Source organism: Lolium perenne, chromosome 4, assembly GCF_019359855.2.
Source record: "Lolium perenne isolate Kyuss_39 chromosome 4, Kyuss_2.0, whole genome shotgun sequence".
Taxonomy (NCBI): Eukaryota; Viridiplantae; Streptophyta; class Magnoliopsida; order Poales; family Poaceae; genus Lolium; species Lolium perenne.
This window is the reverse complement of record NC_067247.2, coordinates 2,174,139-2,190,104: the sequence shown is the minus strand read 5'-3', so window position 1 is coordinate 2,190,104 and position 15,966 is coordinate 2,174,139. Positions and strand designations below refer to the sequence as shown.

Genomic DNA, 15,966 nt, shown 5'->3' with positions numbered 1-15,966 from the left:
TGTGAAGAAAAATGAGGTGTGGGGCTTGGGTAAAAGGTCAAGCTCTGCGTGCGTCCATTCCCAATTTCGGCCGATGAAGACGATGGGCAATATAATGAGAGGCTGCAGTGCATGCATGTTACATAATTGATGCATTCGTGAGTACGCCTCTCCCTATGCAAATTGCTAACGTGGCATGTTTGTCATGTCTGCTATAACCAGGTTCTGCACGCACAATATATTGGGTTCCATCGAGGATCCTTGGGAGGATAGGGATCTGCAGCTGTCGCCGGTCGTCACCTCTGCTCTTCATTATCTGCTAAGTCACAGGCTATGTTGGAGTGTGACTATCTGTCAAGTTTGATACAAACAATTCTTAACTATATAAAATGGACGTCGGATATTGAGCAGACGATTTTAGAGCAACCAAGAATTTCACATGGTAACTTATTTTAACTTGTTTTGATGGCAGTTGTCATCCACGGTCGACTGGAAATCGAACGGTTGGCAACTTGTCCGCTCCAATAGACTAAAATAAAAATGTTTTCTCATTATAGTTTTCTCGTAAAATTGATTCTGCAACTCAAGCAATATCACTTCTCTATCGCAAACGTAGGGAGCAATCTATGGCAACGCTCGCACATGGGTTTGCTCATGAATAATTAGTTTGGCAAAGATGAGTCGATCCAAAAAATCAGTACAACTTGCATGTTCCATAGACGGTATGAGCCACTGAGCTCGTCAAAAGTATGGGCCACTGGCCCATTCGTCCAAGGGAAAAAATGCCCTATCAAGCACACATCTAGTGCAAAAAGTTCAAATGTGCAACGCCCATGCCTAGCGGGGTAGGGTGGGACCAATAGGTTAGATCGAGACGGTTGGTTCTACATGTCAGGTAGGGCTAGCGGGACCCACACGTTAGGTCAGAACCTTGGTCCTACATGTCAGACATGGTGGCATGGGACCCATAGGTCAGGTCAGGACTTTGGTTTTACATGTCGAGTGGGGCAAAAAACACCCACATGTCAATTCGGGTCTAGTGCCCCACATGTCATGGTAGGATCATTCAACAAATCAATATGTGGATTCCTACCAGCAATGGGTCCCACATGTTAGAGGGATTCAAACAAAGTTCAAACAGTGACACAAATGAAAAATGTTGAGGTGGTTGATCAGTAGCATCAGAGTTGATGATGTTGTTGTATGATCATAGATATTATGAAAATCAAGTAAAAATAAGGTCGTAAAACGTATCACCCATTCCATGATGGTTGCTGTTGTGGATATACTTCATGGGTATGCCAACGACGTAGTCCAAGATCCGGCAAGCCCGGGTGGCCCACATATGGTGGTGGAGGCGTGCTGCCCACCGGGTGGCCCAGTTGCTGATGATCAAAGATGGATGAAGACCAACCCAGGAACAGGAGCCGGATCTATGCCAGAAGTCGGATCTATGGAGGCCCATGAAGCATCTGGATCCATGACGCTCTATTAGGAAGGAGGCGGATCCGTGACGTGCACGGCAATGTATGTACCTTAGGTGTTCTGTGTTCCGGGTAGAACTCTCTATGTAACCCTAGGTCCGTGCGCCTTTATAAGCCGGATCCTGGGAGCCCTAGAGGTAGGACACATCTCATTGTAACAACGCGAAAGCGTCCACATAATTCCAGACAAGCAGCAGTAGGCCCTGTCTCCGAGCAGGTGTTCCGAAGCTGGGTAAACCGCGTACCACCGACCCGATGGCTCTCCGCCCTTTGGCCCCTACTTCTTCTCCCCCTCGTGAGGATCCCTCCTCCGGGGTACCGTCGATTAGGCAATGACAGTTGCGTGTAATGAAATTATGACACTTTTTTTTAAAAAAAAGAAATCATCTTAAAGTTTTAGGTTTTTTTACCTCTACAAACGCCTTACGGCCATTTGGTATGAAATCGTTGTATATGCTCATTGTGGTGTGGAAGGGAGATTGACATCATCTTTTTCTGGTTTGTTATATTTGAAGGGTTTTTTTATTAGATATTGAAATATTCGTACGATGAATAAGATAGAGCTATATAGTTCCCTAAGGCGTCTTAAGAAGTAAAGGGTTGGGTACATGATCACTATACAATTTAGACCAAAATTGAGGCACTCGTTTACATTGAACGAATGATTTTTTTCGATACTGCAAAGATATTAGTATCGGGAGGTACCATTATTACACTCAACCTTTGAACCAACAAATTACCCCAAGACATCGAGGATGCGCCCGCCTGACCATTCGCATCACCGTATGGTTTTCGGTCGGAGTCGGGTCATTTGGCCCATGTGTGAGAGCTAGACGAGATGAGCCCATGAAATGTATGTTATGGGCCTTTCGGGGTTCTCGTTTATCTTCCCGACGAGCTGCTTCGCTCCACCGTGCGGACCGGCCTTCTGTCGCGCCGGTGGCGCGGCCTCTGGACCGGCCTCGTTCACACCACCGTCATGATCCGACACTTCACGCCCGCCATGACCCAAGCTCTGTTCGCCCGCTTCGCTGCGTCACCACCGCTGTCCACCGTCGACACCGGCCTTTCCGATCCAGCCATGGAAGCCTGCTCGTTGCTGCGTGCCGCCGCGATTCTCTCGCCGGCGGAGTTGGTCTTCACCCTCACGCACTGTTTTCCCGAATACGCGGCCCCTCCGCTGGACGTCGAGCAGGCTTGCTTCCACCGCGCCACCTCGTCCATCAAGCTACACACTGTGTCCACCCGCGGCGATCTGGAATCCTCCTATGTTTTCATGTCCCCACGGCCACGACCACGAGTGAGTAACACCACCACAGGAATCGACAGACTAGGCTAGCTGTGGTCCGTAGCAGCAACACCGGCCCCTTCCCTGACACGGAGGAGGAATCACCGTAACAGTCGGTCACCGAGGGCGTCGGCGGCGGCGGGAGAGTTCAGCGATCTCGAGTACCGTAGCATGTCCCTCAAGAAAAAAATCGCCGACCTTGGTGCCATGCTCCACCGCTGCCCGTGCCTCCGCACAATCAGCCTGTCCTTCCGCGGCATCACGCCAGAGTCTACCAAAGCAACACTCACCTCGCTCGAGTCGGCGCCCGGCGCATCCGTCTGCCTCCTCGACATCTGCATCCATGCGACAGACCGTGTCAGTGCCACTCGGTTCACCTCGCTGCTGAGCGCCGCCACAGGGGTCTCCCCACACAACCTGGTCTTAACCAGGGCTCCTGACTTCGACAATGTTGCCATGGCTTTGATCGAAGCCGAACTGCCCTATTTCAACTCTGCCACATCGATCAAGTTGTCCTTGCCCAACATATGCTTCACGCAGCTGCCGGCCGACAAGTTCTTGGCCCTCCGCAAGCTGTCCCTCTCGGGGTGCAGAATCGTGGATCTTGCAACATTGATCACCCGCTGCCCGCGATTGCACGCGCTGACGCTCATGGCCACCGAGTCTACAAGCAACATCACCGTCCACTCCGCGACGCTGCAGGAGCTTTATGTCAATGCTAACACGGAATGCCAGAGTATCAACATCGTGACTCCGGCGCTTAAGGAACTGATTCTCACCGTCGATTGCGACGCCAACTTGAGCATATCTGTCCGGCGCCAATGGTGGAGCAGGTTTTCTGGAGGCGCACTTACATGGCGTTGTCTTCTGTGTTTCGTTTTTGGTGCCTCCGGTACCTGAGCTTAAATTCGGTTCATCACGTCACAATTTTTCATTAAATTCAACCTTTGTTTTTCAGGACCGTTTAGCTATAGACTTGGACTTTGCCCAGGAGCTGGAGCAAATTCCAGTTAGCCAATTCTATATGCTGGACCTACATCTCGAAGCAACCAATCATGTTCCTGGAGCGTTTGTGTCGTGTCTCCTAGGGATGCACCGCATTCGAAGCAATACGAAAAGGCTTAGGGTCATCCTAGAGTACCACCACTTCACGGTAGGTCTTCACGCTCTTTATGCATAGTAATCTTTTTTACAAACATGTGGTATGCTTGATAAACCCGATTTTTCTAGGAGCTAGGTTTAAGATTGCGAAGCATATAAGTTTTTTACAGGGATTTTTATTTGCTCCAGGAAATAAGAGAATGTCAAAATTGTCCTTGCGACCAACACAAGGACTGGAGAAGCCAAAGTATTTCCTTACCTCGTCTTGAACAAGTCGAAATTGAAGGTTTCAATGGAGAACATCGACACCTTGAACTGTTGTTAAGCTTCATGCACTAGCCACTTGAACCAAAAGTCCGAACTGATGGAAAGGGTTAGGCAATCCACATATACACTTCACAACACCCCCACTCGCGTGTGATGGGAGAAGAGAAAGTCAACACGTGAAAGAAGAAGAGCACACCGAAACAGGGCATCAGCGGTGGCTAACGAGGGGGCAACAGCAATTTTTAAGCTTAATTGTGAAAAACAAGATTTGAACTCGAGACCTAGGGCTCTAATACCATGTTAAGCTTCATGCACTAGCCACTTGAACCAAAAGTCCGAACTGATGGAAAGGGTTAGGCAATCCACATATACACTTCACAACAGACATTGGTATTGAGATGCGCACCAACACTTGCAGCATTAAGGTTGAAGTTGGCACGTGAGACTAATAGGGGAAACTTGAGCATTAGTAAACCCAAGGATTGGAGAAGCCAAAGCATCTCTTTGCCTCGTCTTGAAGTAGTTTGTATCACAGACTTCAGTGGAGAGGTTCAACAACTGGAATTATTGAAATTTATATTGAGATGTGCGCTAATGCTTAAAACAATAACCGTGAAGCTCGCACTTGAGGTTAATAGAGAGAACTTTCGAGGTGGCATCAGGAAAATCGACAATATTTTCTTGGGGTATCCTTCAGTGTGTTACACGGTTTATCTCTACGCTGGTGGACATTTTTGACATGCACAAGTTGAGCATGCTGCTAGTGCTAGCTAGATACAACAACAATGTACTCGTACATTTCATGCTCTAGTTACAATTTATTTTACCTTTGTAGGATATCTATATCCTTCTGTAATTACGAAGTTTTGTGGTTTGATTTCGCACAAAAGCAATTTAATCAAGAAAACTTCCATGTGGACACTTCAGGTTTCTGGTAGTGAAAACTGTATGCGTGTTGTCTCTTTCTCTAACGGGATTCTTATTAACTTTATACATATTTGTACAATATCACAAAATGAGAAAAAGTAACTGGGACAACAAAAAATGTACAACAACAATGTACTCACACATTTTATGCTCTAGTTACAACTTATTTTTACCTCTGTGGGATATTAATTAAGATCCTTCTGTAATTAAGGAATCTTCTTTGTTTGGTTTCTCGCGCAAGCAATTTAATCAACAAAAAATCGATGTGGATACTTCAGACTTCTAAGGGCCCTTTTGTTGTGGCTTTTTTTAGCTTTTTGGCTTTGGCAAAAGCCAAAAAAGGCACTTAAATAGGTGCTTTTTTGGCTTTTGAATTTTGGAAGCCAAAAATAAAGATCCTATTCTTTTGGCTTCCAAAATCCAAATAGGTGTTTTTTTGGCTTTTGCCAAAGCCAAAAAGGCAAAAAAAAAAAAGCCACAACAAAAGGGTCCTAATTGTACTTCATGACCGTTTAGGTATCGAGTTGGAGTTTGCACAGGAGCTGGAGAAAATGCCAGTTACCCAACTCTCTATGCTGGAGCTACATATCGAAGCAACCAATCATGATCCTGGAGCGCTTGTGTTGTGTCTCTTTGGGATGCACCACATTAGAACCAATACGAGAAGGCCTAGGGTCATCCTAGAGTACCACCACTTCAATGTAATTATGTCTTCACGCTCACGCTCTTTATATATCTTATTACTACATGCATGGTATCTTTGCATGTTAAAAAAAATTACGTACGAGAATGTCAAAATTATCCTTGTGACAAACACATGGACTGGAGAAGCCAAAGTAATTCCTTGCTTCGTCTCGAACAAGTCGAAATTGAAGGTTTCAATGGAGTTATGGAGAACATCGACAACTTGAATCACATCCGTTGCTAGGAGCCTACGAGATGAGGAAGACCATATCTCATATGCACAACATAGTCAGGCGTATTAGAACAACTTCTAGTCAAAAGAACCATTCCAAAAAAAACTTTTAGTTGCATCTGAAAGGCAGCAGATTCAATGGAGACTATAATGCAATGGCAATGTACAGTTACACAGCACATTCCATCTCTTTTTCTGCAACTCTATATATGACAACTCCGAACCGAACAGGACTAAACAGTACCCTCAAACTCAAAGAAATTGAACTGTGATTTGCTTGTCTAATAAAAGTTCGGATCTCTCTGTTTCTTTGTCCCTTTGGGGAAGCTGCCTTGTAGAGGATGACCAGGATACGATCGGGACTCTCATGTTGAACTAACCTCTGGAGCTAACCACAGTTTCACCTTTTTGTCTTCCCCGCAGGTCGCCAAGAGAAAGGCAGGAGCGCCACCTGAGGGAATGAACAAAGTTTGATTTAGGCATCCGAAATGCATGTTCGGGCTTGGAATCTTACACCACAGAACTAAATAAAATGATTTGCCAATGGAGACAATGCGAGTGAGCACGACACAGAGTACATCAGCTATCAGATCATAAGTATATCAATATGCACGAGTCACAGGCTTAGATACTAAGAAGATCCAGAACACATATGCCATTTTATTTCCACTACAACCTAATCAGGTTTCTATGAGATCCAGATCGCAAAGCAATGTAAACAAAAAATTACCATTTGGAATAGTCCGTGGAGCCCAAGCAATGCCAGCTATATCACCTGAAGTATATACAGAGAACACTGTCACCCCATATATTTTTTAGAGCAGAAGAACATAAAGAGGATTGAACCTGGAAAATAGGAACTTTACGCACCTTCGTGAGCCTTCTCAGCTGTATCCAAAACTGCACCAGTTTCTGCACATAACCATTGCAACGTCGATCCACTTGTTACAGCCAGAACTTTGGCATCTGGGGAGATGCCCATGTGATTGTATAAGCAAGGAGAACCTTCTGAGTCATGCAGCGGGATTGCCAAAACTCTCAAGGTTTTTGGATCCTCGTCAAGGTGGTACCTTACTGTAAAACAGAAATCATTAACTCCAAAGAAAGAATAGAGAAGCAATATATAAAAGAACAGTACAAGATTAGCATAATGACTTATATAGAGGCTAAACTCTATTTTATCAGGAGTTCAGGACACGTATACAATACTGTAAAATCATGATGTTGATGATAAAATGATAGAGCATTTAACTGATATGGCATGTAACTGATATGGAACAACAGGGTAGCAGTTGATAAGTGTCATGACCTCAACTATATAATCAAGCACGTGACTGGTCACTACATCTAAAAAGCATAAAAAAATGATTGTTGCAACTGCAATATTTGACAAATTGGTTAATGAGGCAATCAAGGACAATGGAGGTTGGTAGATTAAGAACATACCATTGATATTCCATACTCGAATAGTACCATCTTTTGATGCCGTAATGATCTTCTCAGAATCCGGAGTGAAGCACAAACTAGTAACAGCACTCTGCATACAGAAGTTGTCAATCTCCGTCCAAAGGAACAGTGAAACTTGGATAAAAATTGTAACCAAAAACAAATTTGACCTTGTGACCCTTGAGTTGCATCACTCTGTTGACCTCCTTCACTGAACTATCCTTTGAGTAAACAATCTCCCACACCTATTTAACATGTAAATACAATCATAACTCGCGACGCAGTAAATGAGTAAAATAGTGAGCGTCATTACAGATGAACTCTACCAACCTTGACATCAGCAGTGAAAGCTGCAGCAGCTATGAAGCGGCCATTTGGGGATATGTCGGCCATATTGTTTTTTAACTGATTAGTGTCAACTGTTCCCAACTCCTTTCCACTCTTTCCATGCCAAATTTTGATATCAGTTGCTGCAAATAAGTTTTTGAAATAAATCTTAGTACAAAATAGAAGTTCTACCCTGGAATGAAGTCCTTAATGTTACACAAATTTGTTTAATATGACTATGTTAGGAAATAGCATATTCGTAATTCTTATGAGTTGCGTAAAAAACAAATGCATGTTCCCTCGAGCTTTTTTTTTGCTAAATCCCTAGGTGGCCTATTTGCAAATTAACTAATACTAAGAAGTCATGCGCTGAGTGCATTAGCTCATTTTACACGTTTTCCCCTTCAATACTGTCCTTGATATTAATTCTCCACCCCGATTATATCTCAAGCCACCAGAGTTTTCTCGCTAAACCCGCACGTGCTCCTCGTTATCCTCCCGTCTAATTAAAGCCTTATCCAATTAAAGTTGAGGGAGTAAAGAGAAACGGGAGAGCAAGTTGTGTGCAAGGGATGAAGTAGTTCATGCAACATAATTAGGGAGAATGATGGATTAGCACTGGTTTAGACAGATTAATGAGGGCAAGGATAAAAAATCAAACCTGCTCCTAAGATTTGGAAAGTCGCCATCTAAATCAGAACTTCTTAAAAAATTATGCCACCCAAACAAATGGATCGGATAGTTCTTAAAAAACCAGACCATACCAGCGATTCAACTGGGAAAAGACAATCTGGTGTGTTGTCTGGTCCGGTTTGTTCAATGAACCTTTTTTGAGAGGAAACAAGGGAGAAACATCCAGCACTGGCCACTGAGTAAACTCAGAACCTCAACCTACAGCATCATGTATTCGGAGAAACCAAATACCATGTGGACCAACGATTCCTTCTAGGGGTATTGCAAGCAAGTAGTAACATATAATGTCTTTTTCAAAGCATGTAATATAAACTGACTAGAAACTGAGGCAAAATTAATAAAACGCAATATGCTGTAACGTGGACGGGTTGATTTGGATCACGAAACGGTGAGGCGGACTCTTGGCAAGTCATTTCTCACCTTTTATTTCACATATTCAATATGAATTGTTATATGCTCAGCTAAAACATCATTAAAATGGTGAGATGCAATAGTTAAGCTGATGAATTCTTCTTTTAAGAAAAACATCCAAATATGTAGATCTGACGATTTAAATCTGCAAGGCTTTAGGTCTGTTTGGCTTAGTCAGTGTAGAGATCATGAATTTGCTGTCACCTGTTGTACTGAATTTTCACCAAATCAGAATCGAGCTGACCAAGAAATGCAAAGGAGCAGTTGTGCAACATTGAGAAATCGGTGGTTAAAAAGCCAAGAAAAACAAAAATGGAAGAATCCAAAATCAATTGGAAAATATGGCCACTTTAAATTTGGATGGGGCAAGAGCACACACAACGCACCCATCCAATCGTGAAGCAGCCGTCCATCTTTGTGGGCACATTGTGCAAAGGGTGACTCGTCCATGGAAACAACCGAGCACCCGTTCGTCTGAGCCGTCTCATCGAACACCAAAACTCGCAGCTTCACAAAACAAAACAAGATCCAAGCGAAAAGATATTCTTTTGTTTTGGTGTTTTATAAAAAGTATAGACAGCTATTATTGCTTGGAATTAAGAAATGGATCTCCAAACAATATTCTCCTGACTCATCAATCTAGGCTCCATGCGCCAAACATGACGCCGTTGAAGAGGTGTGTGCTGTTGACCCAATATACTGCCCAAATCCATCCTGATTTAGCACTAATTAAAACGAGTAGAACAGAAACTACAATCAACCGGCTCCCTCACTTGTCAAATTTTACAAACTATGACAACTTTCTGTTTATGTTCTCTAACTTGGACCAAAATCCCTACCGGTCCGACTTCCCACAATCTCACTACATGCACCTCAGAGATCCAGGCTAATCAAAGATGTGTGAGGTGAAATGCACCAGCACATGACAATGAACAGCATATATTATTCCATATATAACTGAAACACGGTGACACATTCCCCAAGTTTACTACTTTACCAAATATCCTAAATGTCTACGGTATTTGAGGAATGGATCTTAATCACTACAGTAAAAGGCTCTGGCTGCATGTCTATAATAACAGAAAATATTGAAATAATAAATGCTCAAATACAAATTAAGATCCAATCATCCAAATGTAAAATTAAAATAGATGTTTCCACACAAACCGAACAACACAGTAATTGCACATGTTTTGTAGACCGTTATATCACCAAGATGCATGGTATTAAAGGCTACTATATTAAGCAGGTCAGATTCATGAGTAATAACTATTTAAAACAGAAACAATCCTAAGAAAGTACACAACCCATACCTTCAGAGCAAGAAATGACAATCGTGCTCCCATCACCAGTACCATGGGTCGCACGAGCTGCTGCGAGGTTCAGCACAGATTCTTTGCCATGAATCTTTTTGTGGTCCCACTTGATCTCGGGTGGGGAAAGCTTGCCCTGCTGTTTGTTTCCCCCAGTTGGAGGAGCACTGACATCCGCATACATATAGAGGGACGAGCCTAAGAGCGCTTGTGCTGCCACAATGACGGATGATGTCCCTTCCGAGAAGGCGATGGCAGTAGGATGTGCCCCAGCAGGCAAGTCTATCTTCAGAATCCTGCAAAACCGCTCCAGCATGAGCATATATATTGTAACAAAGGGTAACTCGTATAGAATTAAGATGACTCACTTAAAACTCTTGCTTGAGGCATCATCGATCCTAAATACTCTCACAGCTCCATCGGCGCATACTGCCACAAGAAGCAACAACTGGTTAATAAGTATTATAAATTGAAAGAAGCAATCATGATTGGTAGATCAGGTGAAACAATTAATAACTGCACGGGTGAAGCCAAGTTTGAAAAACTTTATTACTATATCGTTAAGGCTTGCCATATCAGCCCAACAAATTAATGATTTATACGGAAAATTTTGAAGTTTTCGCGCGAAAAAAGACAGGTCCTGATCATATATAGAAATATTTCAATGTTTCACTAAGGCGTCCCACATCAGCCAGACAAATAAATGACCCACATTTTAAGTTTTAAGGTTTTCGCGCGAAACGACATACGTCCTGACCAAATGAAAGCAGAAACCTTTCAATTTACCACCAAAGCATGCCGTATTAGCCGTACAAATTTCAGAGCGGAACAAGACATATCATGATCAAGAGTATGGGCTCACCGGTGGCTAGACTGCCAGCGTCGCCGGAGAAGCTTAGGGCGGTGACGCAGTCGGTGTGCCCCCTCAGGGTGTTGACGTCGAGGCGGTGGTGCTTCTTTGCGGCTTCCTGCAAGAAGAAGAAGAAGAAGAAGAAGAAGAAGAAGAAGAAAGTGCAACATGGTTGAGTTCAGATCACGTTCACTGTACAGTTGTATACATGAATTATGTGTACGGGGAATGCGTTGAGATTTAGGGATAGTGTGATGTGTTCCTAGTCGAATCGATACGATACCAGGGTCAGTCAGTCGGTGAGCGCTGGTGGTAGTGGACCACGGCATGGGGCTACTAAGTGTATGTGTGTGAAGGAAGGGGAGGGGGGTGGGAGATGATGAGATGGAGAACCTTATCGGCGGCAGCGGCGTGGTGGTGATGTGGGCGGGAACCCTTCCTGGGCTGGTTGGATTGGCGGACCTGCTTGGGAAGGTCCGGGGCGGCGGCGGTGGCGGAGGGAGGGATGTGCGCGATGTCGGCGCGCTTGCGGCGGAGGTAGCCGGCGAGGAAGACGAGGGCGATGGCGCCCCCGAGGATCGCGGAGAGGAGTGGCACGGAGAGCGCGGACGCGACCTGCACCGCCGGCGCCGCCATCTGCTTCCCCGCTGCTGCTGGCTGGCCGGAGAGGGAGAGGGAGAGGGTGTGTGGAACTGGATCTGTGTTTTTTTCGCTAGACAATTAAAGACTGCAGGCGTCTGTTGCGGGCCGTATACGCCTACCTTTTATTTCGGCCCAAGCCCGGCCCGGTCCGGCATGCAATCTTGGCCCAGCCCGACCCGAGAAAACAATTTGGGTTGTGAAGCATTTTTTAAACCATGAACAAGCATGCACCTTGAATTTCATTAAACCCATGAACTGTTTTAAATCCTTGTGAATATATTTTTGAAACACGTGAACATTTTTCGAAACATATTGAATCTTTTCTGGAAAATCTAACATTTTGTAACACATGAACTTTTTCTGAACACTTGAGCATATTTTTAGCAAAAAAAGATGTTATAACAAAAAAACAAAAAATGGCACATAAAATGAAAGGAACGAAAAAGAAATATAAATTGAAAATATAAAAGGAAAAGAGAAAAGGAAAAAACTATCAGAAAAATAGAAAGACCAAAACTAAAGGAAATAACCTGGTGTCGCCAAAAAATGATACAACGTATCAACGAAAGAGGGCAGCTGAAACAGTCGAAGGACGCTATCCGAAGTGTTCTTGGCTCGGGACCATAATACAATGGGGGTATGTGGAGAGCCAGATAGCTCCCACGTTGAGAGGAGAATAGGGATCACTACGCGTATACCCCACTATCAACTAGCTAGGAGTACAACACAAGAAGCAGCTGCTATAACAAAAAAGAAACTAAAAGACCAAGAACAAAAGATGAAGACCTAGAAAACAACAAGCATAGTAGGGCAAGGTTCCGATCTACTTGTAACTTGCGGGCTCGAGTCTTGAACTAAGCATTGGCCCAACTTGGAACTTCTAGTTCCGAGACTCCACTCCCAGAAATAGCGCCAAATCAGACTAGCACCTCCAAACCACTTGAATTGGAAACACCAACGACAACCAGGGCATCGGATAAATGCACCACTGAGAAGGCAAGATTCCAAGTTCCAAGGGGGGAGCATCATGGAAATGCCTTCGGGAAGCGAAACGACGCTCAAGAGTGTTGTCGTTGTCGGCATAGAACATAATGGATGCGCGATGATTGGGAATTGAGAGCAAGAAATCGGTTCCTTGCGCATGGTGGTTGATACGATGAACAAACAGGGGACCTTCTTTGCAATGACGGTCTTCGGATACCCATAAAAAATGGAAAAGAATAGTGAAAGAAATTAAAGAGGGGAAGAGAAAGTTCTGTCCCGATAGAGAGAAAGACTTGCTGACACTGGCCCTCGGGAATGATGAACACGGAGGACGAACACGAGGCTTTGGCCCATCTTGTTGGGATTCGTAGCATAGAAAACAAAAAAATTCCTACCGCCAGAACGAATAATAAGCCAAGATCTAATCTAGTAAATGGTAGCAACGAGGTGAAGATCAACATACCCTCGAAAATCTTTAAGCGTTAACTAGATAAATCTCATGATTGATGTAATCGATCACTTGCCGCTTTCAAAAGCGCGTAGAAGATCTTGACGGTGCCACAATCGGGCAGCACCTCCGCACTCGGTCACACGTACGGTGTTGATAACGACATCCTTCTCCCCGCTCCAGCGGGCAACGGATGTAGTAGATCCTCCTCGGAATCCCGCCAGCACGACGGCGTGGTGATGGTGGTGGTGGAGATCTCCGGCAAGGCTTCACCGTAAGCGCTGCGGGAGAAAGAGGGGTGATGGCGTAGCTAGGGTTTGGGAGAGGGGGCACTTGGGGCGCCGTCCTGGGAGCCCCTTGGTGGTGCGGTTGGCTTTGATGTGTCTTGCCCCCTCCCCTCTCCTCCTCTATATATAGGTGGAAAACCTAGTGTTCCCCCAAAACCACTTTGGAGTCCAACTCCCAAACTTACCAAAATTGGAAACCTGGATGGAAAGGGATTTCTCCCTTTCCTTCTTGTTTGGCTAGCCAACTAGGTGGAGTCCAGGTGGACTCCACCTTCCCACTTGGTGGGTTGGCTAGGGCTGGCGGAGTCCCTCCGGAACTCTACCTACTATAGTGATTTATTCCGGATGATTCTAGAATCTTCTACAACCTTCCATAAATGCACCAGACCATTCCCAAACTTGGAATGTGATTTCCTATATATGAATCTTATACTCCGGACCATCCGGAACTCCGCGTGATGTCCTGGATCCCATCCGAGGCTCCGAACAATATTCGAACTCCATTTCATATTCCATACCTACTTAAAACGACATCGAACCTTAAGTGTGTCACCCTACGGTTCGTGAACTATGCAGACATGATCGAGACTCTTCTCCGATCAATAACTAATAGCGGGACCTAGATATCCATAATAGCTCCAACATATTCAACGATGACTTCATGATCGAAAGAACCATTTACATACGATATCGATTCCCTTTGTCTCACGATAATTTACTTATCCAAAGTTTGATCGTTGGTATCTCTATACCTAGTTCAACCTCATTATCGATAATTACTCTTTACTCGTACCGTGATATGACATCCCTTGTGAGCCAGTCACATGCTTGCAAGATAGTTGGATAGCATTCCACCGAGAGGGCCCAGAGTATATCTATTTTTCATCTGGATGAACAAATCCCACTATTGATCCACGCGCTTCAACCTATACTTTCCGAACACTTAATGCCACCTTTATAACTACCCATTTACGTAGTGTTTGATGTCATCAAATCATCCATCCGATGTAGGTGATTAACATGATCTCATGGTCAAAGGATTAGGTTACTATGTATCTTAAAGCTTGAAGCAAAACAAACTTAATGACTTGATCATATGTTACGCTTACTATGGGTGTATGTCCATCACATCATTCACCAAATGATATGATATTGTTATTAATAACATCCAGTGTTCATGAGCAGGAAACCATGATCATCTAATAATCAACAAGCTAGTTTAACAAGAGGCTTACTAGGGACTCTTTTATGTTTACAAAACACACAAGTATTAATGTTTCCGGTTAATACAATTATAGCATGGGATGTAAACATTTCTCATGAACACTAAGATATAAGAATAAACACGTTTATTATTGCCTCTTGGGCATATCTCCAACACTTCTTACCCATGGTGGCTTGGTTTGTCAAAGACCAGGATACTTATAGAAGCTGAGCGAGAGCAAAGAAGCGACAAAAGGACGAGGAAAATGACAAGTTCAACCATTTGCTTGCCAGAGTTAACGAGAAGCAGCAGCAGATTGACGAACTTAGAGGAGTAGTGCGCCCGCAAGATCCTGCACTCGATATTACCGCTAGCCCATCTCATCAGAAAAGCAGTGTGGCTGACTCGAAGACCCCGACTGACAATGCACGACGGATGATAGAGGGTGGTCCCGACTACCCCATGGATGGTATCAAGGAGTAAATATCTTGTGAGCTCCATTAGAGACTTAAGAACATATCTATGAAGGTGGCGGTCGGACAAGCTTTACCTTTTCCACCTCACGCACGCTAGCATGGCCGTGAGATTCATCTGGCTATTCTAGAGTCGTGGTGGATGAAATCGTAACGGGGTTTCATGATATAGAGCTTGACATGCCTGGACCTGAAGATGAGACGACACTCGAAGAAGTATTGGGTGGAGTCATTCTATGGGACAAGAACTACATCAAGCTTTCAGGCTCGGCGCCAAGGACAACATCGCCTCCGAGTCATCGCATGTCACCTACACCTCCATCACCTCCAAGAAGCCCACCCCGCGATGATATCCACCACAACGCGAGTCCATCTCGATCTCCGCCGCCGGACTTGGGTCGGTCGTCTCCGCCGCCGGCCGCTAAGGAACCTAAGAGGAAGCGTGCCAAAAAGAACGCTCAGTCGATGAGTTCTAACCGACGGAGCCCCCAAAGCAAAAACGATCGCCCCTCTCAAAGGTACCTCATATGAATCTTCCAATTAGAACTGACGATCGTACCCCCAAGGAAAATACTAGGATCACAAAGGAACATTATGATGCGCAGATGAAAAAGAAGAAACCCGAGCCCCGCCCGGTATACACCGAGAAGCAAAAAAATAATGCAAATTGCTTACTGGCCCTGGCATCACAATATGACTTGACCCATAAGCCTGATGACTGTTCGCGCAGTGCAGAAGGAAGGAAAAAATATCAGATCAAGTTGACAAGGGATTAACTTGTCTATGCCTACGGATTGTAGACTTAGGATTATTTCGTAAGAAGTAGAGAGCAAGTAGATCTCGAATGTTCCGCCGAACAAAGGTGCTCAACTTAATAATACGGTAGCTAGGGTTACAATAATTCGATCTCTCGTTCTTCCCTCGGC

The 15,966-nt window shown here is 44.5% G+C and overlaps 1 protein-coding gene across 1 annotated transcript; it reads right to left on the bottom strand.

The window, feature by feature from the left end:
* Nucleotides 1-6,056: 6,056 nt before the first annotated feature.
* LOC127349361 (uncharacterized) lies at nucleotides 6,057-11,715 on the bottom strand. Its single transcript, XM_051375098.2, has 10 exons — nucleotides 11,396-11,715; nucleotides 11,015-11,120; nucleotides 10,521-10,581; nucleotides 10,153-10,448; nucleotides 7,739-7,878; nucleotides 7,579-7,653; nucleotides 7,409-7,499; nucleotides 6,833-7,036; nucleotides 6,693-6,737; nucleotides 6,057-6,413 (listed from the first exon to the last, which is right to left on the bottom strand). Exons 1-10 carry the CDS (start codon nucleotides 11,636-11,638, stop codon nucleotides 6,328-6,330), a joined length of 1,347 nt encoding a protein of 448 aa, XP_051231058.1. The 5' UTR covers nucleotides 11,639-11,715; the 3' UTR covers nucleotides 6,057-6,327.
* Between the last annotated feature and the right edge of the window lie 4,251 nt (nucleotides 11,716-15,966).